Source organism: Dendropsophus ebraccatus, chromosome 9 (assembly GCF_027789765.1).
Source record: "Dendropsophus ebraccatus isolate aDenEbr1 chromosome 9, aDenEbr1.pat, whole genome shotgun sequence".
In the NCBI taxonomy this organism is placed as follows: Eukaryota; Metazoa; Chordata; class Amphibia; order Anura; family Hylidae; genus Dendropsophus; species Dendropsophus ebraccatus.
Window position 1 is genome coordinate 102473217 of NC_091462.1, and position 25085 is coordinate 102498301.

Here is a 25085-nt window from a genome sequence, read left to right on the forward strand (position 1 = left end):
CCCCACTGCACACAAATGGAGCGTGCGGCCGGAGCTGCGCGCTTCATTGTGTGCACAAACAGGTTCTCTGTGGCCGCTATTCAACAATTAGTGGCCGCAGAAAACTGACAAGTTAGTTTTTTGCGGCACTGGAGATCCCTGCCGGAGTGCATACTATCTGTATACGCTCCGGCCAGAATTCCATAGACGGCAACGTGACGTGTATTTTCATATTAATCACGGCCGTTGTTGCAATCGGCAACAACGGCCGTACGTTTACGATAATATACGTTGTGTGAACATAGCCTTAGAGTGCATACACTTGGATTTCTGATGTGCAGAATTTACAAGTTTTCCTGATGCGGTTTTCATGCAGAAATGTAAATTTTCTTGGAGATTTACAAACCTACGCCGGTTCCACACCAAGAAGACGATGGGGTGGAACCCGCACCTAATGTGTGAATATACACTAAAGAATGGGCAAGGTTTTTTTTCCCATAAAATGTAATTTTTTTCTTTTATATATATGTAACAAATTTGACTACAGATCTCTTTACGACCATGAATAACAAGCAAGCTTATTGCCAGATTATCTGTATCTATGGCCGAGCTTTTCCATTACAGAACCCAGCGAATGGAGAATAACAGGGGAAGAGGCGCCCCTGCCTATCTGTACGTAAAGTACCCAGGATTATATTTTACAGGGCGCTAGTTAATCTTCATCCCCTGTGTGATAGTTTTAGCAGATAAGATAAAACGATCCAGATATTGACTGTGAAGCAATGTCTATGTCGCCCCTTGCAGCCTGGCGCGTGCAGGTCGTACTGTGTAAACTGCAAAGTTATGAAAAGGTTAGTGATGCAAGATGGGTTACTACAGCATCTCTAGGTATGGGGTCGGTCAGTGTAAAGGTGGAGGTGGGACGGTCCGTGATTCAGATTGGAAAGGGGGGGGGGTATTCAAGCCAATAGCTGGGCTAGGAGGCACTGGAGGGAAGCCTTTAGTCCTGCCTCTGTCCCGGGAACGCCTTCCCTGCCCCAGGCAAATAGCATAGGAATAGCTAAACTATCACTTCCACAGCCAGAAAAGAGTGAAGAGGCTGGAGGAAAGAAAAAAAAAGTAAAAGGGGCAGGAGAAAAAAAAAGTACAGAGAGAGAGAGAAGGGGAAAAAGAAGAAAAACTTTTAAGAAGGGGAAAAAAAAATAGAAGGGAAGAGTCCGAGAGGACAAAGAGAAGTTGTACAGAGGTGTTAGGGGAGGAGGAGGAAAGCAAACTTCAGAAAGGAGGAAAAAAGTTGCAGAACTTCACTCATCTGGATGTCATTTGGTTGCCTGGAGCCGCTCGCAGTCCCGGGACGCACGGTAAAGTTCAGAGCTCATTTTATTCCTACTCTTAAGTAATTTTACAACATGCTAGAGCTGGTATATAGACATTTACATAGTGTTATTTGTTTTATACTGTCATTAGTCCAGGGGTGCTGTGTGTATGATAAAGGGTAAAAATATATAACATAGCACAATAGCAGGAATGAAGTGAATGACAGACTGATTCAGAGGACCCTGGCCACCAGAGCTTACACTCTACGAGGGTGATTGTGTACTGAGTGAATGGTGTCACCTCACACGACTGTGCTAGGTAAACACAAGATGCAGATGTGATGCACAAGACGGGCTGTGATGTCCTCAGATGGCACAATGTCACCGCTGTAGGTCAGGTAGACAAACAGACATGGTCAGACTACATGACTGTACAATGGACAGCAGGAGGGCCCGGCAGATGACTACAATCCCCAGGAGATGGCGGAGAATGGGTGACCTGCTGGGGTTGTATGCGTCATTGTATCAATCAATTAGGGGCCAAATTTGCGGACCACCCAGGACAAAATCTCACAAATGTATATTGTTGCTACTATACACGTCATTGTGAAAGTGAAATCAGTGGTTTTACATAGGACTGCATGCAAAATCTGACGTGTTCAATGACAAATTTAGCTCTGCAACATCCCAACTTAGTCCCTTCACCAGTACATGGCTAACCGTAGAAATGGTCACAATGGTGGTATGGAGGAATAGTACACAGCAGCACATACCTACACAGACGGGACAGAGAGTCCTTCTGTCTGCGTCCCACACACAGCGCAAGCCGGCTGTGCAGAGGAGGCAGCCTGGATGCTGTACAAAGCTCACACATACAGAGAGAGAGCACACAGGGCCTGGCGCTGCACTCTACTGCTGCTTTCTATTAATACATGGCGCACATCTGTGCCTGGGATCACTGGGGGTAGAATTAACCCCAGCAATGCAGGGGTCACAGCCGACTGTGCTAGACGTTCCAGGTGTGCAGGATAGTGGTGGCTTTATGTGGAAGATAATCAGCTTACAAGGCACAGCAATACACAAGACTTTTCTAGTCTTCCCAAACCTGTTGCAAAACCGCCTAGGCATGATGGGAGTTGTGGTTTTGCAACAGCTCAAATAATCTATTACAATTACTTCCTAAAATCTTATAACCGTACTGCAAATGTTCATGGGGGAAGTACCAATCTATAATCATCCGGCTTCCCCCCGATATCAGACTGCATTTCCTAGATGTCAGTCGTCCCTCTTTTAGTTGCATTATTATCTGGTATTATTACTGTGTGCCCGTCGCTTTTGACTCGTGCCACTCTTACAGGAAGTCCTCTCCAGGACCATCATTTCTTCTGTTTGGGTGATCAGGAGTCTCTGCTGGGCGTATATAGTTTCTTAGGCTTATAAATAAAGTTTATTGAAATGGGCGCTTATAGTTTGCGAATTAGGTCATAGACCAGAAACAGAGCCCACATCCAGTGCATCTATGTATATACTTTTTCCCGGTAACATGGACAGACCGTCTACCCAGTTTTCAGCTTTCTATGATCGTCATTCGGTAACGTTTATCCCCCACTTTACTCTCTCTCAGATGATCGCAATATGGCCTCTATTTTGCGTCCACATTGCGGCTGCAAGTCGTGTCCAGAGTACCGGTCTGATGACCTGAACTCAAAGCATCACAGATCCCTAGGACGCTTTCACTTCCAGTTGTCCCCTAATACAGGCATCCATATTAAGTTCACCTGAACCACCTTGTAGCCAGATCCCTTCATGGGTTACATCTTTATTATAATAGTGGCAGCTCCGACATCCTCCTCTCTACTGGAGTTGGGGTCACCAAAACTTATCACTACTATATGCCAGGCAGTGTTGTCGTAGGCACAGATAGAAGACAGACTTTAGGTGGAACTAAGAGTTTTCTACTAATATTGATCCAAATACTAAAAACTTCATCAAAAATGGTGCAAAGAAGGAGCAGTTGCCCATAGCAACCAGTCAAATAGTTTCTTTCACCAAGAGCCTTTTCACATTGACCAGTTATTGCTCTATGTGAATGACCCGGCGATCAGTCGATTGCTGATCAATGGGACCTTAAAATCATTGTGGGTGAATGGAGGATATGCAGCTGACAAAGATGTCGCACAAATGATCATAAGATTGTATAGGTGGCCCCGGCATTGAGCCGCATAAAAGGCTTATTAAACAATGATGGATCTGCTGGATTGGCATATGTCTTGGACAGGGGTCTACCTATATAAAGAGGGTCTGAGAAATGAAATCTAATAGGCTGCTATGGTAACAGCTCCATCTTTCTTTTCTTCCGGCATTGGTAAATCTCCAATATTCCTTGTTTATTAGCACAAACACACATGAGAAATAGTCAAAATCATCCCTTTCAACCAATATCTAGTCTATCTCCCCCTGTAGCTAGGGGTCCTGTGAGTCTAAGAAACGGCATACCCAAACCTGGTATACAGACAGTATGTGGGCCACTACAATAGACCCCATGTACCAGCCCTGGAGATCCCCTCTTGGGCAGAGTCGGACAAATCCAATGGGCCACGTGAGAAGTTTCTAGACAGTTTTTCATTGACGTCTATGGAAACTTCTTATAGTCAGATTGGCCCCAGCATTATTGAACTGGCTCTTATAGCCTGTTAGATATTATTCATAGCTGCCTATAAGATTTATTATTGGGATAACACTGCAGGCACAGTCAATGTCACTGATTTTTAAAGGGAGAAAAAAACATTCCCTGTAAAGGGGCATCCTTCCTCATTATTGGGATGCATCTCTATCCTGATCATTCTCCGTGCTATGGCTATGTGTATAAAAGTTGGTATATGTACATTTAGCCTGTACTAGTGTTCTCCAACCTGTTATTCTCCAGTTTTTGCTAAACTACTACTCTCATCATGCCCGGACAGCCAGTGTCAGGCTGGAACACTAGCACAACTAACTCCCTTATACTCCCCAATGTCTTATAGCTCAAGCCAGTGTTCCCCTTTATGTGCCTCTCCAACTGTTGCAAAACCACATCTCCCGTCAGGCTGGATAGGAGTTGTAGTTTTGCAACAGGTGGAGAGTTGCTCTTCTTGAAGTACCAAAGCCATGCTGAGAGTTGTGGTTCTGAAGGTAGTTGTTGCACACTCATAACTCCCATCATGCCGAAAGCCTGCAGCAGCTAGAGAGGCACAGGTTGGGGGGCACAGGCCTAAGCCTTAAGAATACAAGGGAGAGTCTAAGAGAGTTAGCCAGGTAAGATGAGCATCTCTCCATCTGTTGCAAAACTACAATTCCCATCATGAACTGACAGCCAAAGGCGTCTTTGCCATGATCTGAGAACCACGGGTTGATGAACAATGGTAATAATTCATGGGGGAGTATAAGAAAGCTAGTCATGCAGTTACGGTACTTGAAGAACAGTAACTCTCAAACTAAATTAATACTACAACTCCCATCATGTCCTGGTGGAGATTTTTCCTAAAGTATAACTACCTGGCTAACTTCCTTATACTTTCGGCTTAGACCGGTGTTCTCCAACCAGTGCCTGCTATAGTTAAAATTAATGATGGGAGTTGTAGTTTGGCAATAGATGGGGAATTGCTTTTTTTTTTTTTTAAGTACCTCAATTCTCAGCATGTCCTGACACCTTAAGACATATTAAGAGTTATAGTTTTGCAATAGATGGAGAATTGTTCTTAAGGTACCACAATTCTCAGCATGTCATAATAACCAAAGACATGATGGGAGTTGTAGCTTTGCCACAGCTGGAGAGCCACAGGTTTGGGAAAGCTGCCAAAAATACATGGGTGATAACAAGCGGATTAGTCAGGTAGTTGGGGAACACTGGTGTAGGCCATTATCAGACATGGGGGAGTCATAGTGGAGTCTAAGGGAGTTGTAGTACTTGAAGAAAATGAGAAAATGACTTATACAGGTTGTAAGCCCAGACCAACACCCAGGATTAGTCAGAGGCTGCGGCAGGGCCAAGAACAGGATGATGGTGTTGGGTCAGCCGGCTGCATACATCACACACAGCCGATGACAGAGTGACTTCATGACAGACTATCGCCATGTGTCATCACACACAATGTGTGGCAGAGCTAGATGGACGCGGCCTCGTACACACAGAAGCCACCAGAATGGGGTTCACATAAACAGGCTAAGGGCCGCTATTGGGGTCACACATGCAGCCAGCAGCAGTGTGAGGGCAGAGATGTCAGCATAATCTCCAGCATCCAATAGGTCAGACCCTGGAACTCTTGTCTCCCCTGGGACCCCCGAGTTTATTTTTATGTGGGGTGGGTGTAATAATACAGCTGCCAGCTCCGAGCTTCATCCCAGTCTCTGCGGCTGAACCGCAAGGAGTGGATATAATTATGGATGGGTGGGGCAGTAGGGCTATGATGTGCTGCCCAGAATAGTGGGGGTTGGAGCCCCCCTTTTAATTTGAATGTAAATATAGAAAAACATAGGCGGTCAACATAACCCTATCCGCCTGCACCAAAACATTGCCATTCTGGGGTTTTCTAAAAGCTGATGTAAGAGATGTAATGGCAACAATTGGTTATCACCCAGCTTTCCCAGAAGCAGATGGGCTAGTCATCCTCTTGTCCAGAATTCTATTTTATTTGGAATATACCCCATCATTAGGCACTTTAGGCCCTGTGTATGCTTAGGGACCATTTACACAGAAAGATTATCTGCCATAAACAGAGATCAGGTCATAAAGGAAAGCCTGAGATTTCTCCTCTTTAAAAATCCATTCCTGGCTTTGGCTTCAAATCTTTGGCAGATAATCTTTCTGTGTAAATCGACCCTTCGTTGTTGTAAAACTACAACTCCCATCATGCCCTGAAAGCTTTTCTTAAAGTACTACAACTACCTGACTGATTCAATTACACTCCTCCGCCTTCTTGAAGCTTAGGCCAGTGTTCTCCAACCACTTTACAGTTTTTTCAAAACTAGAAGTCCTATTATGCATTGTCAATGCATGATGGGAGTTGTAGTAAAAGCACAGATGAACAGTTGCTTTTCAAGTACCACAACAACCTAACTCCTCATGTAATCCTATAATGTAGGCTAGTGTTCAACAGCCTGTCACTCCCTAGCTGTTGCAAAACTACAATTATCATTATGACCCAATGGCCGACACACCTTCTGCAACAAGTAAGGTTGGTTTTATTAAAGTACCACAACTGCCAGCATGCCTTGAAAGATGAAGGCATAATAGGTAGTTGCAATACTTTAAGACAAGCAACTCTCCAGCTGTTGCAAAACTACAATTCCCGTCATTCCCTGACAGACACAGGTTAGGGAGCACTGGCCTAAGTTATTAGAATACTTGGGAGGATATAGGGAATAGTGTAGGTTGGGGATCACAGAATACATGTGGGGCTATAGGTAGTTAGGAAGTTTTTCCACATAGGAACACTAGCAAGCTCCCAACCATCGGACATGCTGGAACCTCAATGGGAGCAGGAGAGCGACCTGCAGCCCAGGTCATATCATCCCCGTTTCATTATGGAAATTTAGATATGAATATTTATACATCAGCTCGGAGACGGTGACTCCATTTTTCATTAAGTGCTTCCTCACACCCTGCAGTTTATTCTGGCATGGATCCGGCTGTACTTTCACGAGTGGCCTAATGCATGTGACAAGATCTGCCAAATGTCTCTCGAGATGAAACAAACATGGCTACGACATTTGTAAGTGGTTATTCAGACGCTGCAGCAACTCCCTGTGCTGTTTGGTAAAGGAGTTTTCTTGCTTTGTATTCAAAGGCATCACGTATGCAGCTGCAACCCTATTGATAACCCTGACCCTACATAAGTATAGACACCTTCTGATTTCCCTTGGAGAAATCAAGTTTCTACAAATAATGGTTATTCTATCTATAATGAAAATATATACCATTTTCCAATATACTTAAAAAAAACATATGGATATATAAAGATCTCTGCTTTGGCTGTGTGGGCATGATGGGAGTTGTCGTTATGCAATAGGTGAAGAATCATAGGTTGGAAGAATACATTAAGTATAAGGGAGTTAGTCAGCTAGTCATGACACTTTATCTCTTCTTTGACTGTCAGGACATGATGGGAGTTGAAGTTTTGCAACAGGTGGAGAGTCACATATTGGGGGTCATTATTCTAAGCCAGAGAGCTAAAGCTTCGGCTGTCCAGGCATGATGGGAATTGTAGTTTTACAACAGCTGGACGGCAGAAGGTTCCTCATCCGTGTTCTAAGCCATAAGAATACAGTAAGGAATATAAGGGAGTTTGGTATCTTCAAGAAGAAAAACTTTCCAATTACTGCAAAACTACAACTCCCATCATGTCCTGACAGACGCAGACTTAGGATACTATTACACAAAGCGTTTTTACGACGATCAACGATTAACAAACTCAAATGACTGCTATGGCGAACGACCTGAAATCGTTCACCTAATTACACAAAACCATAATCATTACGTATGATCGTTATAGCGTTCGTCCTGTCATCGCTACTGCGTTCTCCGCTACTGTGAACGACCAAACGCTGTCTTACTACCTGCGAATGATTTGCAAACGAAAAACAATAAAAATAGGTCCAAATTCTATTTAACGACCAACGATTTCTCGTTGGTCGTTTAATCGCTGTCTGCTATTACTCTAAATGATTATCGTTCAGATCCGAACAATTTAACGTTTTTTCGAACGATAATCATTCCGTGTAATACCACCCTTAAAGAGGCATACTTCTGTCTAAAGTATACATTGAAATGAAAAAAAAATAACATCACATGTCAACAGGCTTGTTTGTCTCAATGTCAGACGGCTGCTGTAAGGGAAAGCTTCTTAATGGACTGGTGCTAAGGAGCTTTCCTTTCCTCACAGCACCAGTTACCATTTCAGGAAAGCCCCTTTAAGAGACTGAGGAGTGACTGCAGGGTTAGCATGAGGTAATGAAACTTACAGGAGCTGAACCCAATGGTCGGGGCGGCCATCTTTAGACAAGGGATGGTTTTAACCAATTATACACTGACGTACCTCACGCCCCCCCATAAGGATATCATCAACTCTATCTAGCAAATAATGTGTTAAACAAACCAGGCTGCAACAGACGAGCATCACTGCCATTAAACATGAAGGGCCATGTCTCCTCAGCAGCCTTACAAAGAACAGAGGAGCAAGCTTCTTCTCCGCACATCTTTCTAAATCTTTAACATCTTAAGCTGCGGTGATTTTACAGCCAAAACATACAGACAATAATGGAGCCCTACCTGTGTCTACATCAGCTGACAATAGAGGTAGCTGTGGGGTGGGAGGCTGGAACGCATCCTACTTCGCTCACAATACCTATTGTATGGCTAACTCTTTGGAAATCACACATTGTAATTATATATATTCAGCCCCGGAGCTATTATAGGTACCGTAAATAGGTTCCTGGGTATCGGGTAGGAATTCTGAACATGCAATGCTCTGCAGACATACAAGTTCATGCAGAAGCAAACAGGCCTATGTGATCTGTGGTCTGCGGGAGGAAAGGTTATTTACTGAGGTAAACACATTCATTCCACATGCAAATCCAAGTTCTTGAGTTGTTCTCATCTGTCACGTCGGATCAGAAACTTCTATTTTGCTGCTTTTATTTCTGTCTAATCTGTGACAACCAATATGGCTGCCCTTACCAATCCTACAGTGGATGTCTCACAGAAATACCCTGGACAGTAAATGTGCCATATAAGAGAAGGGGAAGTATTACTGTGTAACTACGCCCTGAATGATGGTCAGGATGGTGGGAAAGACAGTGCCCATAGGGAACCACACTGACTTGTAATACGATCCAATGGGTTTATCCCAGGATTTAAGTTATCCCCCATACATAGCACAGGTGATGAGCATCCGATAGGTGGGGGTCCGACTGCTAGGACCCCAACAGATCATGCGAACAAAGTTCCTTTATATCCGGGAGAATGACACTTCTGGTACTTCCGAAGATAAAGTAAAGTAAATGAAGTGGTGGCCGAGCATACATGCTGCTGCTCTATTTACTTGGGGTACAAGGGACCCCACTTCATGTGATTGGTGGGGTTCCCAGTTGTAGTACTCCCATCCAATCAGCTATCCTGTGGATAGAGGATACGGGGAAGAACACTGATGTGTGCAGTGCAATTCCTCTAATAAAGGGTCTGTCCAAGGTTATAAAAACATGGTCACTTTCTTTGAGAAACAGGCCAGGCCTGTGCACTTAAGCCTTATGTAAGTGAATGCGTCTCGATTGCATTACCACACACAGCCTGTAGACCATTATGGCAGAAAATGTGAACAAAACTTTATAATGATAGGGAAAATTTATTTTTTTGTTTAGATTTTAAAGGGATTCATTTATAGATGTACACTAGAACTGGCCATTATGGACTGTAAACAGGAAAATATAAAATGGCAGATACTAACTCCTCTGATCTCACTACTATATATATATATATATATATATATATATATATATATATATATATTCACTAGTTATATAAGTTTCCTAATGCGACAGTTCTTTCCGAGTCTGTCATGTAAACCCAGACCCGGTGACATCATTGAGACATGAGCCGACAGTTTCCACCATCACTTTTTCTGGAAAGTACCGCAAGTTAAAAGTTAACAATGTGCAATACTTGGCTGCGATACACACGCGGGGTCACTGTGCTATGTTATACGCCACTCTCCTCCGAGAATCTACGCTCTGATGTTCTGAGCTGCCTATATAAACCAGGACCCGCTGCTGCCACTGACATCTGCAGACGTAATGCTCTGCAGACTTCATGGCTATGAACCTGCCAATGAGAGAAGGAAGCTCCGCCATCATCCCGCAATGTCACTGTCCTGAAGTTTGTTTTTCCTACCACTCACAAGTGTTCCCGGGATCACTGACCCCTATACTTTTCTCATATTGACCCTTCACCTCCCAGTGGTTTCTGGCCCCCATGTCTATGGCTAAAATTCTTAACATTTCTATTAGCTATAAAAAAAAATAAAACATTTACTTAAGTCGTTGACTTATATAGACTTCATAAAAGTGAGAGCCGCATTCCCTAATACGCTGCAGCGATAGCATCTCTACACACATGCCTGTAAGGTATAGAAGTATGGTCTTAAAGTGACGGTGCAGACACTGGTGCACGGTAACAGGTGTGACTTTGTGAATTAGATGGACGTTCTGACTCCAGACCAGAAGGTCTCTCGTGTCCGGGCCTGCACAATACAACTATTGCAGATTTCCTATAGCACCCAAGGGCAGGTAAAAGGCCTAAGCTGGCATTTCTAAGTCTTCTCTGCATAATTACTAAGGGGTTGTGTTATGTACGGCTTGCCCCCGGGCCGGTGGTCTATACATAAGAAGGCCTATGACGTACCATCCCCAATATATCACTGACATGAAGAACAGAGGTTGCGAAGATGTGAGTGTCACCACAAATGTATAAAAAGGTTTAGGGCGTAGAAGAAGCCGCTTCTAAATCCTAGTAGGAAGCGGAAAAGCTAATGCCGTAAGAAGGATGACTAACTGCTTGAGCGTCCCTGACACCCAAGCCCTGCTCAGCCCGCTTGTATCCTCCTAATAGGAGCCATAACTGAGGAGGTTTTATTAGGGGCATTCACATCAATCATCAAATCTGTCCTGATGGGCGGGGAGGGAAGGGTCGGCAATGGTGGATTTCAACTGCCCGATTACTTTGTTTTTAGGGAAAGAAGCTACTGCCAGGGAAATCGGGCAGCATATTGAGAGCATAAACACACCCAGAGTTGAGATTGCATGTGCATGGGCCAAAGGGGTGAGCAATGCCTTTAAACTTCCCATACACATTAGACTTAAAGGGGTACTCCAGCAAAAACAAAATTCTTGCAAATCAACAGGTTTTATAAAGTTATACAGATTTGTAATTTACTTCTATTTAAAAATCCCAAGTTTCCCCATACTTATCAGCTGCTGTATGTCCTTCAGAAATGGTGTATTCTTTCCAGTGTGACACAATGCTCTCTGCTGCCACCTCTGTCCATGTCAGTAACTGTCCAGAGCAAAAGAGGTTTTCTATGGGGATTTGCTACTGCTCTGGACAGTCCCTGACATGGACAGAGGTGGCAGCAGAGAGCACTGTGTCAGACTGGAAAGAATACACCACTTCCTGCAGGACATGCAGCAGTTGATAAGTACTAGAAGACTGGAGATTTTTTTTATATACAAGTAAATTACAAATCAATATAACTTTCTGAAACCAATTGGTGTGAGGAAAAACATTTTTGTTGCTGGAGTACCTCTTAAGTTGTTGGAAGATACAATATATCTGCCTAATATCTATGTGTAAAGGGGCCTCCTGACTGTTATGGACAAGAAGGATCCAACATGCCTGATCCTTTTGTTAAACCCCATTGGAGTAAGCATGTTTTCTGGGCCCAGCATGTATGTTTATGAGCAGATTGGGGAGATAGCCGTCGTCCAAACAAGCTTTATCACATAGTTGGCCACAGAAGTATAAAGGAACAAGCTAGATGTCACTGCCCACCATTGTTAAATGAGGATTAACTTTGTTTTTTTTATACGGTGATGGAAACGAGCCATGTAAATAAGATTAGGCTAGGTAAATAAAAATTAACAGGATCCTGCTGTGTTTTGCAGCCCTGGAGTATAAGGGTTGTTTGGTTCCTTAAAGGGGTTGTCCAGGATTAAAGCCAGGCAAACACTCTCAATGGCTAGTGACTAAATGCTTGTTTAGCCGACAGTTATTCCTGCAGTCCTAACAATACGCAGGCATCCTTGGATCAACTGGGCGTGCACGTTTTCTTAATGTGAAGTTTTGGATTTGAGTGGACTCCTCTGGCGGCATGTGCTCTCCCCCGAGAACAACAAGATCAGGCGTTGGCACTCAACCTACTTCATCCTTCTTTCCCCCAATATTATTTATTGAGTGTTTAGACCCCACGTATTAGGAGAACGGGCCAGGAGGACTCCGCGCCTAGTTTGTTTTCTCCTTTCTTCCTTAACTTGACTAATGGTACTTTTACACGGAGCGATAATTCGCCCGATCGCACGATTAACGATCAGCGTTTAGACGGAACGATATATTGTACGGAAAAATCGTTTTGCGATCACTCAAGCCTATCTCACACATAGGTTAAATCGGTGAAAGACTGTTTACACGGAACGATCTGCAAATTTTTTGCGAACGACCAACGACCATTTGAGAACTTGTTGAAACATCAAAAATGAACGATTTCTCACTCGTTGCTCGTTCGCTGTGTTTACACAAAACGATTATCGCTCAAATGCAATCGTTATCGTGCAAATTCGAACAATAATCGTTCTGTGTAAAACCACCATAAGACTGTCACATAATGTAAAGTCCCTGTTACACGGGATGACATAGAGAAGCTGTCAGCGCTCGTTTGCTCCTCGTCACCGGCGGCAGCAAGCGGGTAAGTGCAGGGGAGGCTGCGGGGAGCTGCCCAGGTCATTCCGGCAGCCGATCGCTGCTATCACAATCGTTTGTCTTTCAACATGTTGAAAGACAAACAAGAGCAACGATCAGCCGACATCGTTCATGTCGGCTGATCGTCGCCTTCTATTACACAGGACGATTATCAGCCGTAACGGTCGATAATCGTTCCGAGTAATAGGGCCTTAAGTCTATGGGGCCGTCTCGCTCACGTAGACATAGGGGGAGACTGGCTCAGTTGCCCCTAGCAACCAATCAGATTCCACCTTTCATTCCTCACAGACTCTTTGGAAAATGAAAGGTGGAATCTGATTGGTTGCTAGGGGCAACTGAGCCAGTTTCACTGTACACCATGTTTGATAAATCTCCCCCATAGAGTGGGAAGAGATGTGTGCACCATTTTGCGTCTCTCCCTGCTCTTTCTCCTGATCCGCTGTGATCTGAACAATCACAACCTGACCAATAAAAAAAGTTTTTTTCCAGCTTCAATCGATACGATTGTTCAGCTTGTCCATGCACCAGACAATCATTTTAGCAAGTCCACCAGATGAGGGTCTCGCCAATGGACCCCCTGATTCTGAGGATGATAGTAAATGATACCCTGGAGAGAACTGAGCGCGTCCCAATCACTCTCTATGGGTTTTCCGAACATTGCTGGACGCTGTCAGTTCCATCTAGAACAGGAATCAGGAACCTTTTGCCTACCAGCTGTTGCAAAACTACAATTCCCATCATGCCTGGACAGCCGAAGCTAAAGCTTCGGCTGTCCAGGCATGATGGGAATTGTAGTTTTGCAACAGCTGGAGGGCCAAAAACTCCCCCTCCATGATCTAGAAGCCCTGTACCAGTGTTGCAGCCATCATGTTATCCTAATAACAGACCATCGGCAGCGCTCGTGTCTTGTCGGTGATACATTGCTTGCTACAAGTTTCCCTTTTAACTCGATCTTGGACAAAGAACCTGAATGCCCCAACTTTAAACACCGTGAAGCTTTTATAGATGAAAAAAAGTTATCAGGGCACTTTGTGTATAACATTTACTCCTGACAGGATGAGACCCCCCCCCCTTGGACAGCAATTACCAGCATGCCCCTCCTCTGGCCGCCATCTGCAACATCTCCTCTCCTATTCCTCTTTATATTGTGCTCTATTCCCTTCTCTCACCTCTGTCTCCCCCTTCTCACAGCTGCACATTCCTCAGAATATTACCTGCCTCCTACTGACCCCTTCTTAACTCTGTCAGTCCAGGCGCGGATACAGAGACACAATCTCTCCACATCTGAGATGTATTCATGCGGGGGGGAGCTCTGCCACCGTGTGCGAATAAAAAAAAAAACGAAACACCATGTCCATATATTGTTCCGCAAGGGGATTTACGGAATTACAGATCTTATAAATTATCGGATGAGTACTTTATGTGCTAGCAGCGTCGGCTAATGTGAGGAGGGGGAGGTGGCAGGGGGTGAGTGTGCAGCTGAGGCTTTATGCATGTACAGATGGAGCAGACCTAAGTTTATCAAGCGTAGCAGTTCTGATGTAATACGTTGTAGCAGGTCTAAATGAGCAAACTTGACATTTGAGAGTGTTTTTCGGTTCACATAATACCGCCATATAGTATAATACAACTCACAAAATATCCCTATACACTACCCAAATAGTGTGCAGTAATAAATCTGTCAGCTCCAAATCAGCTGCTAATAGAGGTAATGCTGAGCTGCAGCATGCATACCTGCTCCCTCCCCCACACTTCCCTGCTTTGACTTATTGATGTACATTCAGTGCTGGAAGCAAAGTAGGTAGGGTGGGGGAGGGAAAAGGCATGCACGCTGCAGCTCAGCACTGCCGCTATGACACTTATGCTTGGAAGGAAAACATGATTTTATACATTTGCAAACAATCATCATTTATTAGCTATCTGCCAATGTCTGCAACCTCTGAGCATGATATACAGCTGACAGGTTTCATTTAAATATAATATAGTTGTACTGTAGAGTGTAGAGTACATATATATATATATATATATATATATATATATATATATATATAGTTGTACTATACCACCATGATCTGATAAATAATACTGGGTCATTTTCTCTGCTCTCGTGTTCCCATCCTCAGCCCTATCAGATGTAGCAGAGTTGAGTTTGTCAGATACAGCACAGCAAAAGCAGGCCAAATACATAAGATGAACATTCGATCATCTGGCCGCCAACTCTTCTGACCACCCTCATATACACGCTTGCTCGGTTCGGCCAAAATAGCATATTTTTGAATTGGCAGAGGGGAAGAAGCCGCTGCCAGACTCTTCGGAAGGTGGCTTTTGCCCCTAAAAACAAAAGCATCAGGGATATTAAAGGGGTTGTCCAGTGAAAAACTTTTTCTTTCAAATCAACTGGTGTCAGAAAGTTATACAGATTTGTAATTTACTTCTATTAAAAATTCTCAAGTCTTCAAAAACTTATCAGCTGCTGTATGTCATGCAGGAAATGTTTTATTTCCAGTCTGACACAGTGCTCTCTGCTGACATCTCTGGACGAGACAGGAACTGTCCAGAGCAGGAGAGGTTTTCTATGGGGATTCATAGAAAAGCGAGATAGAGTTCCTGTCTTGGCCAGAGGTGTCAGCAGAGAGCAATGTGTCAGACTGGAAATAAAATAACATTTCCTTCATGACATACAGCAGCTGATAAGTATAGGAAGACTTGAGAATTTTTAATATAAGTAAATTACAAATCTACATAACTTTCTGACACCAGTTGATTTGAAAGAAATTGTTTTTCACTGGACAACCCCTTTAAAATCCTTACCCTATTAACATTTGCCACTCCGAATAGTCAAAATTGGCCTATTTAGCTACAATCACAGCTGTATAGTGGTTTTTTATAGATAAGAAAACTAGGATTGGTTCCCATCATGGAGATGCAAATTCAGCACTGCTACATCTGTATTTGTAAATCGTTAGACTGTAAAGCTGCTCAGACACAACACGTTTTTGGTGTATTCTCCCATCCATCTGACTGCAATCAGATTTGAGATCTGTTTTTATGTCTGCGACCACCTTACGTGTCTGTGACGGGTGACATTGCAGGCTTTACAGAAGAAAAATGAAGACACATGTCTAAGCAAATCACACTGTGTAAACAGGAGCCGAGATAAGGGTGAAAAGTGGTGAGGACTGAGGTGTGAGCTGGATGTACAGGGCACCCTGGGCAGAGAGGATCATTGACCTGAGCCTGTACAAGACATGGTATCTAGGACTGGGACCCTGTGCGAGGCTGTGTGGCCTAGGACACAGTCTCTTTATCTACATGATGTCCTACAAGTGACAGATAGGGAAGGGGGGTCTGCATACCGGCAGGGGCTCTGTTTATACACATGGGGCATGGCCTGACAGGCACAAGCCTTTCTTGTGCAGGAGTTGAAAGTTCATGTAACCTAAATGATAGGGGTACAAATAGCAGGATATATTGTTAACTGGTTCACTACGAGGTAGAAGCTTCCTGCCTGCACAAGCCTTACCAGGATCCTTTCAGAGAATTTCATGCTTGGTGGTAATGGTTCAAGTAAGAAATTGGAATCTGCCAATCATAGCCTTATAAGATTACATCCCGGAAAATATGCCCTGGATGAAAATGAAGTCTGGCACCAGCTTGGAGTAGAGAACATTAACCCTTAACCTCTTCTCCGAAGATTAGTACAGGCCTGCATAAAGTTAGCATTGTCCATGCGTAATTGAATTTTTAGCCGATAGCTTAAACGACGACACTAATACATGTCTTAGCTTTACCACAATGAAGTTTATTAATACTTGTTGTTTTCTTTGACAGATCTTGCACCATGCATCTCCTGTTGGTATGGACTGTCCTCTTTGCTGTCTACATAGTCCTTACTGAAGGCTGCCCAGATGGCTGTCAATGCAACCAACCTTCTGTAGTCTTCTGTTCAAGTCGGAAGAAACCCAGCTTTCCTCGTTCCTTACCTCCCAACACGATCTACTTATACCTGTTCCAAAATGGTATCAGTTCAATAGAGGAGAGCAGTTTCACCGGCTTGTGGGACCTACAGCTTCTAGATCTTTCCCATAACAAGTTGTCTAATCTACCTGGAGGTGTCTTCAAAAGACTGACCAACCTTAGCAACCTGGATCTTTCATCAAACCAAATCACTGAGATCTCAGCAGAAACTTTTCAAGGTCTGAGCCGTCTAGAAAGGCTGTACCTTAGCGAGAACAACATTCGGAGCATTCATCCAGATGCTTTCAGAGGTCTTGAGAATCTACTTGAACTGAAGTTGACCAAAAATCAACTGGTAGTGGCTCCAGCCTTCTCCCTACCTCATCTTTTACTCCTGGATCTTAGTCTTAATGCTATCCCAGCTATCCAATCTGGAGTCTTCCATGCAAGAAACATAGAGACTTTACGGCTAGCTGGTCTTGGCCTGAAAGAGGTGCCTGCAGATCTCTTGAATGAACTCAAGAATCTTCATGAGCTGGACCTATCTGATAATCACTTAGCTAAGGTGCCCCCAGGTCTACGAGGCCTGGTGAAACTCAATCTAGCCGGCAATGTGGCCATTTCCCAGCTTCAACCTGATGACTTTTCAGGCCTCAGTAGATTACAAGACTTAGATCTTAGCAGATTGAGCCTTCATATATTGCCAAAGAGTCTTTTCCAATCCACCCCACGCCTCCGTTATGTTAGTCTGGCAGAAAACCCTTTCAACTGTGTGTGCCCGTTAAGCTGGATGACAGAATGGCTCAGAGTCAGTGGAGTTGCTCTACAGCGCTCAGATGAAACTCGCTGCCACTTCCCTCCCAAAAATGCCGGAAAGATTTTACGTAATTTGCAAAATTCTGACTTTGGATGTCCTATACCAACAACTGTCTTTGTGCCAACAACCTTGGCCCTTACCAGTACAGCTGCACCAACGACACCGACTAATCCAAGACCAACTTACACATCAACCATTGTTGCTACCACAACAACTGTACCTCATAACCCAACAGAGGAACCTGCTGTGCCCACTCAAGTCAATCAGCAGTGTCCACCTGAAACATGCTTGAATGGTGGCATTTGCAATTTAGGTGCCCTTGGAGATGTGGAATGTGAATGTCCACCAGGGTTTTATGGAATGTACTGTGAGATGCTTTCGTTCACGTCGGAAGATTTTACTGAGCCACCTGAAAATCAGCTGCAAGTCCTAGAAAGAACAAGCAGTTCACTAAAAGTGGATCTACAAAGTTATATCCAAAGTAAGGAACATCTACCTGGACTAAGACTCACGGTGCAAAACCTCTCTGGATCAGACAACAGGCCGAAAACATACCAGCTACCTCCAACACTCTCGCACTACACATTGTTGGGACTGAGTTCTAATAGCACATACAGAATTTGCCTTGCGTCAATGCGTGATGTAAGTGGGGAGTCAGAACTATGCTCTGAAGCCCAGACTGTGGTAGAATCTCCAACACCTAGTGCTCACATTACCCAAAGCAAAGAGGGAAGTCTAACACTAGTGCTAGTACCTGCCGTAGCTGCCGGTATACTTCTTTTAGTGGTCATAGTAAGTGCAATCTGCTATACACGGAGACGTAGGGAAAAAGCACATGCGTGTGAAAATGGAGGTCCTCTAGAGTTAGAAGGTGTAAAACCAGGCTTAGATGAGAAAGGCGAGTTAAAAAAACTATCGGAGAGTCCAATAGGTACTGAAAGAGGTTGGGAGTCAGAGGAACCGCTCATGGACGCCTCCAGAGTAGCGAATAATAATGATACACCAATGGGACGGCTTCCACACTCTTACTTTTAAGCCAGGATCGGACTCCGAAACTGAGGACTCTTATACACTCCCAGGTACAAACAGAGATTTTCAAAGATATGTTTCATCCAGGCAATGTCTGAGTTTACTGGGAGACCTGTCCAGAAGACAGCAGTGCTGTCTGGCTATTGGGGCAGAAGACAAACCAGAAGAGATAAACTGCTTGCAGTCAAAGTAACACCCGGGGATGCTATACTGGAACAATTGGACACTGCCTGTCGCTAAAGTTATGGATCATCCAGTATCTGAGGTCAAGGAGTCAGATGTTCTCAGCTGGATGGCAAATGTTTGGACTCCAAGAAGAACCTACGCAATGAAAGCTTAGATGGGCTTGTGTCTGCATACATGGGTTTGGAGCAGCAAAAGTAAAGACCTATGAGAAGCGGCACTTACGGGACTAGACAGAACATCATGTCAGATGAGATACTGATATGAAATAATGCATGCACCCTATTCCTGTGAGGGTGGTCAATATGTTTTTCTGACCAATGAACATTATTGTCAAGAGGTTTTAAGAGACAAGGGACATGGTGAAGTACAAGGCACCGATTGCTGGTCAAAGTGGTGCCGATTGTTAATAATTGACCGTTATGTAATAAATATGGATTCTTTTTAACGTGTTTGTTTTTTTATTTTTCTCACTATAAAGGGTGACCATACGTATTGGATACAAGTACATTGGTGGTTGAACAACTGTTGAATGTCTGGCGATGGTTTTGTCAATGCAGCCATATACAATTTAGACTGGTCATGAATGATCAATGAAACTGGGAGAAGTCGGCATGATTTCTCCTAAAAGATCTTTTCCGAATGAAAGTTCAGCTAAAAATATCAAGCCTTTTGGAGGCGATGATGGTCTGTTATTGGTTGGCTAAAATGGCACACACACACACTACAGAAAAAATGAACGATAATGACCAGACAATTTAAATGATCTGTTTAGACGAACCAGACAGCTGACTGATCTTTCTTGTCCTCCCCATATACATGAATAGTGTTGAGCAGACTTGCTAAACTGTTCGGGTTCAGCAATGATCTTAGAACGTAAGGACTTGGCATTTGACTCCTGGTGGCTGGACAAGTTGTATGCCCCCCTATGGCTGCCAGGAAAACATGGATACAGCCTATGGTTATATCCATATTTCCAGGACTCCCTAGGGCAGCTTCCCACTTCTCCAGCCGCCAAGTACCAAACTTGAACAGTTTGGCAAATCCGCTCAACACTTAACGAGCATGTTTGGCATGGTCAGGGGTCGGTGTTGGGGGGACAGGGGGTTTGGTAAGCTGCCGCCAGTCACTACCATCCAGACGTGGGTTCGGTTGACTCTGGTAAAAAGTATACAAGGACCTTAACATGTATGATGGCCTCCCAACTCTTCCTTGACAGATCCCAGGGGAAAGAATGATCGGGGATATTGGATTTCAACAGCCTAATCCCTTTGTTTCCAGATAGATAAGCTGCTACCAGAGCTTTCTGGCAAGCAGCTTTCCCTCCCTTTCTCCATACAGAACACATGAACACTCCAAGCCAAGCCAAACCAAACATTCATGTAAGGGAAGATCGGGAGAGGTAGCTGTCTATTTAAAGGTGCAATGGCACCTTAAAGGGGTATTCTGAGTTGAAATTACTTATATCCTATCCACAGAGATAGTGAAAGAGACTCAGGGACCCTAGAATAGAGATGAATGAGCCCTGAGTTTTTGTTATGAATGAAGCAGTGCCACCACTCCATTTATTGTCTACAGAGCTGCCAAAAAAGCTGAGTAAAATGTTTGGCTACCTTCAGCAACTCCAATAGCGAATTAATGGACTGGTAGACTACACACCGTTCATAGCAAAACCTCAAAGCCCCGTTCTGAAGATCACAGTGGATCCCCGAGGTTGGCCCCCTGCGATCCTATGGATAGTGGAGAAGTAATTTTAACCTGGAATACCCCTTTAACACTTCAGAGCTACAGGGTAGCTAGGACCTGCTTTATATTATGATCCCTTTCGAAGCACATCACTCTATAGCAGCAGATTGGATTCTATTCTGGGCTCAGACATAGCGCAATCATTTTTTCTGCAGAATCCGCATATATCATATTGACCCCGTTTTTTTGCCTTTGCTTCAGGCTACGTTACCATTTCTGAGCTCCCTACGTGTCTCGTCTTTTGCCAAGGTCTCACTTTCATTTTTTCCAGCCACTAAAGTAAAAAAGGAAAAAGTGAGGTATCTGCTCATCTGCTGAAGCCATTAGAAGCAGACCGCTACACTGGAAGGCATGTGCGTATGGTAAATGGAGGAGGGGGGGGGGCAATATGTGGGGGCCACAGGAGAATTATGACTACTCATCAACCCTCGCAGGAAAGTATAGCTGACGCCGGCGGGGATAGATTTGTTTTGTTTTACCGAGGTAGGACCTGGGCGCCATTGATTAATGCGCTCATCCATTATAATGCGCGGTTGATTATTCGGCCTATCCCCGTGTCAGACTACTTCCTGTCAGAGACCTGTATATCATCACAGCCATGTGTTCATTTCTGCACAGTGTAACATTTACCAGATCATGTTAATAGCTTGACTCTGAATAGGAAGAACAGACTCTTCTCACTGCTTCTACCGGCGATGATGTGCACGCATGATCATCACTTTGATCCCTATAGGCCTTATGGAAAGATACCTACAGGCTGAAGAACATTGTCCTTTTTTATAGCACGGGATATGAGTCATAATTTTCACAGGAATATGATAAGCAGCACATTTTTGTAGAGGCTTTACCTGCAGCTATGTGGCACTGGAATAAGAGCTAGAGTCAGAAGTCTAGTTCAGCATTAAGAAGACGGTGGGGGGATGGTGTGGGGGGGGGGGGGGTCTGGAAGTCATTATCCAAACTGGGCAGGAGGTCTGCGGCTAATCTGTGGCGAGTGTACATGGAGTGAGCGGAGGGAGGGGGGCAGGTGTGTGCATCCTGAGGCGATGTTTTATATTACAAGGAAAGAAAGGTCTCTCTGTGAAGGAATAGAGATATTATCCAAATATCAGTGGGGTGAGGGAGAGAAGCAGGGGCAAAGCATGGCTGCGACCGAGGAAAGCCAGACGGGGAGAGACTGTCAGAGAGGGGATTACACATTGGTTGTTGTATATGAATATAGACGAGTCAGGGAGTGAAAGAGTCGGGATGACAAAATGTGGTCCTAGGCAGCAAACTGGGGGGCCCACAGGTCAACTGTACACATGTGTGCTTAAAATGATCTCAATAAGCCTTTAGAATTGCACCTACTTAAAAGTGCCCCCAGTTACCTATCATCTAAAAAAAAAACCTGCCCAAAGAATAACTATATACGTGTACATTCCCACTCATTTTCAACCCTGTACTGCAGTCGGCTTATTTCCAAACAAAATTGGCTGATAGATAAAAGTGCAGTGATCTACATAGCAAATGCGGAGAGGCATTAATGGCCCTAGGGACGATTATCGTGCAGAAAATCGTTGGAAATTATCAATCGTCCCGTGTAATTGCAGGCAACGATCAAAAAATCCTTTGTGTCAATGATTTGGATCTGACCCTAAAATCCTTGTTAATCGTTCACATTCGTTCACTAATCGTTCAGTGTAATTCCAAATCGTTCCTTGTTTTGCTGGGATTAGATCTTAGTAATGATCGTTGTAACAACCGTAACTAACCACTATCGTTCTGTGTAATATGGTGAACGATTTCAGGTTAACGATAAACAATCTAGTTTCTGGTCTTAATAATTAAAAATCGCTTTGTCTAATAGGACCCTTAGGCTTCAGACCAAGGACTCTATTACATGGCCCACACAGAAAATGAGCATCAATCTCGTTGATCGACTCGGACGTTGGGCATACATCCCCTATGACACTGGGAGATAGACGGCTGACAGCCAATGATAGATGAAAGTGAACCAATCAGCCGAAGAACAAGCATTTGTGCATTAGTTGGCTGATCGCTGGCCTTATTACAAAAAGGGATGTGTACCAGGGCCCTAAAGGTCACTATAGACATTAGGAATGTGTTGGTCAAATCAGATGATATTGGCAGGACCAGCGGAACATCTGATGTGTATGGAGTCTGGAAGGAAGGAGTATGGCAGTGTCTTAACCCTCCTCTCGCCATTGAGAATACAAGTGCTCAGCCAAGTTGAGCGTTCATGTGTATAAGGGGACTGGGAGAGACAGCTACAAGAAGTGTTGGGTGACAAACTTGCGACGAACGCTCCAATTTTAGTAGTCATGTTTCCCAGGGGGCAACGTACCTAAGATTTCACTGCATTGAGCGATTTCGCTAGCAGCCGGCAGTGTTATCGTTTGACTGGTGTCCCTGAGATCAGCGATCTGTTTCTCTTATGGCTCTACTAGGCATTGCTTCCACCTAGCCAGAATCCTGCTCCACACTGATGAGGAGCAACACCCCGAAACAGCTCTATGTGGATGGATACCTGGCCTTGGTTTTTCCCTACAGAAGCCCCCCCTTAGCTTGGTCCTTCCCGGAGGGATATCTGGCTAGTCCTGTGTTTCGAGACTCTTTAATGATGCTCCATGAGCTTTTCTTTTGCATATTCATGTTTCCCAGGGGGCAATGCACCTAGGATTTCACTGCATTGAGCACTTTCACTAGCAGCCGGCAGTGTTATGGTTTGGCTGGTCTCCCTGAGATCAGCAATATGTTTCCCCAATGTTAGTAGGAGTTTCCCAACAGGTGAAAGAAGAGTCAGGTAAGCTGAATCTCAAGAGCGGCTTATGCCCAAAAAGAACATATACAAAGTTAGTCAAGTCAGCTATCTGAAGAATATGGCCACCTTTATGATTCTAATATATACAGTTAGGGGTAAACAACAGTGTACAACTATTGATTCACCATTGGGACTCTCTTTGGAAGAAGTGATGTGAATATTCGGCCAATCTTCCAAGAAATTTGCTGACTGTGAGCACTGCATACATGAAGGACTCCATTCGCATGAGTGCATAGTGCACAGTAGGGAGGACTGAAGTAGACCATAGGGGTGTGAGCACTCGATCAAGTAGAGTGGAAGGGTAGTACTCTACATACACAGCAAAGAGTGCAGTACACAATGCACAGGAGTGAGTGAGGAACACAATACGGAGGAGTAAGACCTCAGAAAGAAGTCTTTGTTTGGCTCTCAGACACCGGCCCCTGGATTCCTGCTGGAATTTGCTGCTGTGTAAATATTTTCACTCTGGACGCGTCTCTCTTCCAATCCCTTAAATCTGCGCCAACTTCTAGCCTCAAATTAAAAACCAGACTCTGCTGAAAAGCATGCTGGGATATTGTATCCCGCACAAAGCTCTCTTATGTCTTGCTATTAACTCTCTGAGGTCTGGGACCGTGCCAGAGGCTTGCGGTGCGCCTTTATTTAACCCCTTGTCAGCAAGAGACCTGCAGATTTATTAGGTCATTAACTTTCGCTTATATACCTACAAATAACCTCCCTTCCAAAACCGCCGGGTGATTATGGTTCCTTTCGTACGCATCAAATACCGCAATATTCCAAAGCAAATAAATAAAGAAAAATAAAATAAAATTCCACCGCCTCGTAATACTAAACAATAATATTTATTTGGAAAAAAACTGGCGATAATCCCTCTCGGAGCTGTGGCGTTGTCATTCGGCTTTCCCTGGAGTTGTGATACGGGCTAGCTATGCAGTCAGGGAGTGAGGAAGTTCACCATGCAGGAATCCGGAAAAGCTGGGTGACAACCGCCATCAGATCCGTACAGCAGCTACCTGGTAAACCCAGAGTTAACATTTTCATACTTTTTTTGCCTTCAGATCATTTATCGCCTTCATTAGACCAACCTCAGCATCTGGGAGCCATTTCGGAACTGACATTACAATCTGCCAGAACTATGATTAGAGGGAAGGGGAGGGCGGTGGGTGAGGTAAGAAGACTTATTTCGGGTATAATTACGGGGTCAGCTTTGTCCCGGTGGGACGGAGACACAGAGTGAGGTGAAGAGAAGGGGGGAGAACTGCACTGCCAGCGCTGGGCACTCGCCTCAAGCTTCCCCTTTAATTACCATTATATATATATATATATATATATATATATATATGCACTTAGATCTGTGTATACCACACTATAGGCAGATTTCTGTCATGGCTGCAGAGGTGGTGGCGTCTGCCCCGGCTAGATTAGAAGTCAGGGTGCCTCCGGCCTGGCACTGACCTGTTTATTTTATGGTTGTTATGGAGATGGGCCGCAGGCTAAGCTCCTACTAAATAAACTCCAGTCCTGGAGACCAGAGAAGGACGGGAGTGGTGGAGTGGAGAGGAAAGAGGGGGCCAGCCAGGCGGAGATGAAAATCGAGTCTATAAACAGAGAAAATTCATTTTCGGCCCAGTACAGGCGTGTAATAGCCATTACCTCACACGCCATGAGCCGTAACTCATGGAGATCAATCTTATGACTTAAAGTAACAGCGCCAGTCTTGGTTCATTAACA

At 44.2% G+C, this 25085-nt stretch overlaps 2 protein-coding genes across 3 annotated transcripts in view; one reads left to right on the forward strand and one right to left on the reverse strand.

Annotated features, from left to right (window-relative positions):
* The window catches only part of PAM16 (presequence translocase associated motor 16), a 125912-nt gene that overhangs the window by 53373 nt on the left and 47454 nt on the right, over positions 1-25085 (reverse strand). The gene's annotated exons all lie outside the window — the stretch shown is intronic.
* On the forward strand, positions 1055-19232 carry VASN (vasorin). Its single transcript, XM_069984131.1, has 2 exons — positions 1055-1340; positions 16630-19232. The coding sequence occupies exon 2, from the start codon at positions 16640-16642 to the stop codon at positions 18605-18607; it is 1968 nt and encodes a 655-aa protein (XP_069840232.1). The 5' UTR covers positions 1055-1340; positions 16630-16639; the 3' UTR covers positions 18608-19232.

Excerpts from the sequence above, each read along its gene's own strand:
- VASN (XM_069984131.1), top strand. The coding sequence starts at position 16,640 with ATGCATCTCCTGTTGGTATGGACTGTCCTCTTTGCTGTCTACATAGTC.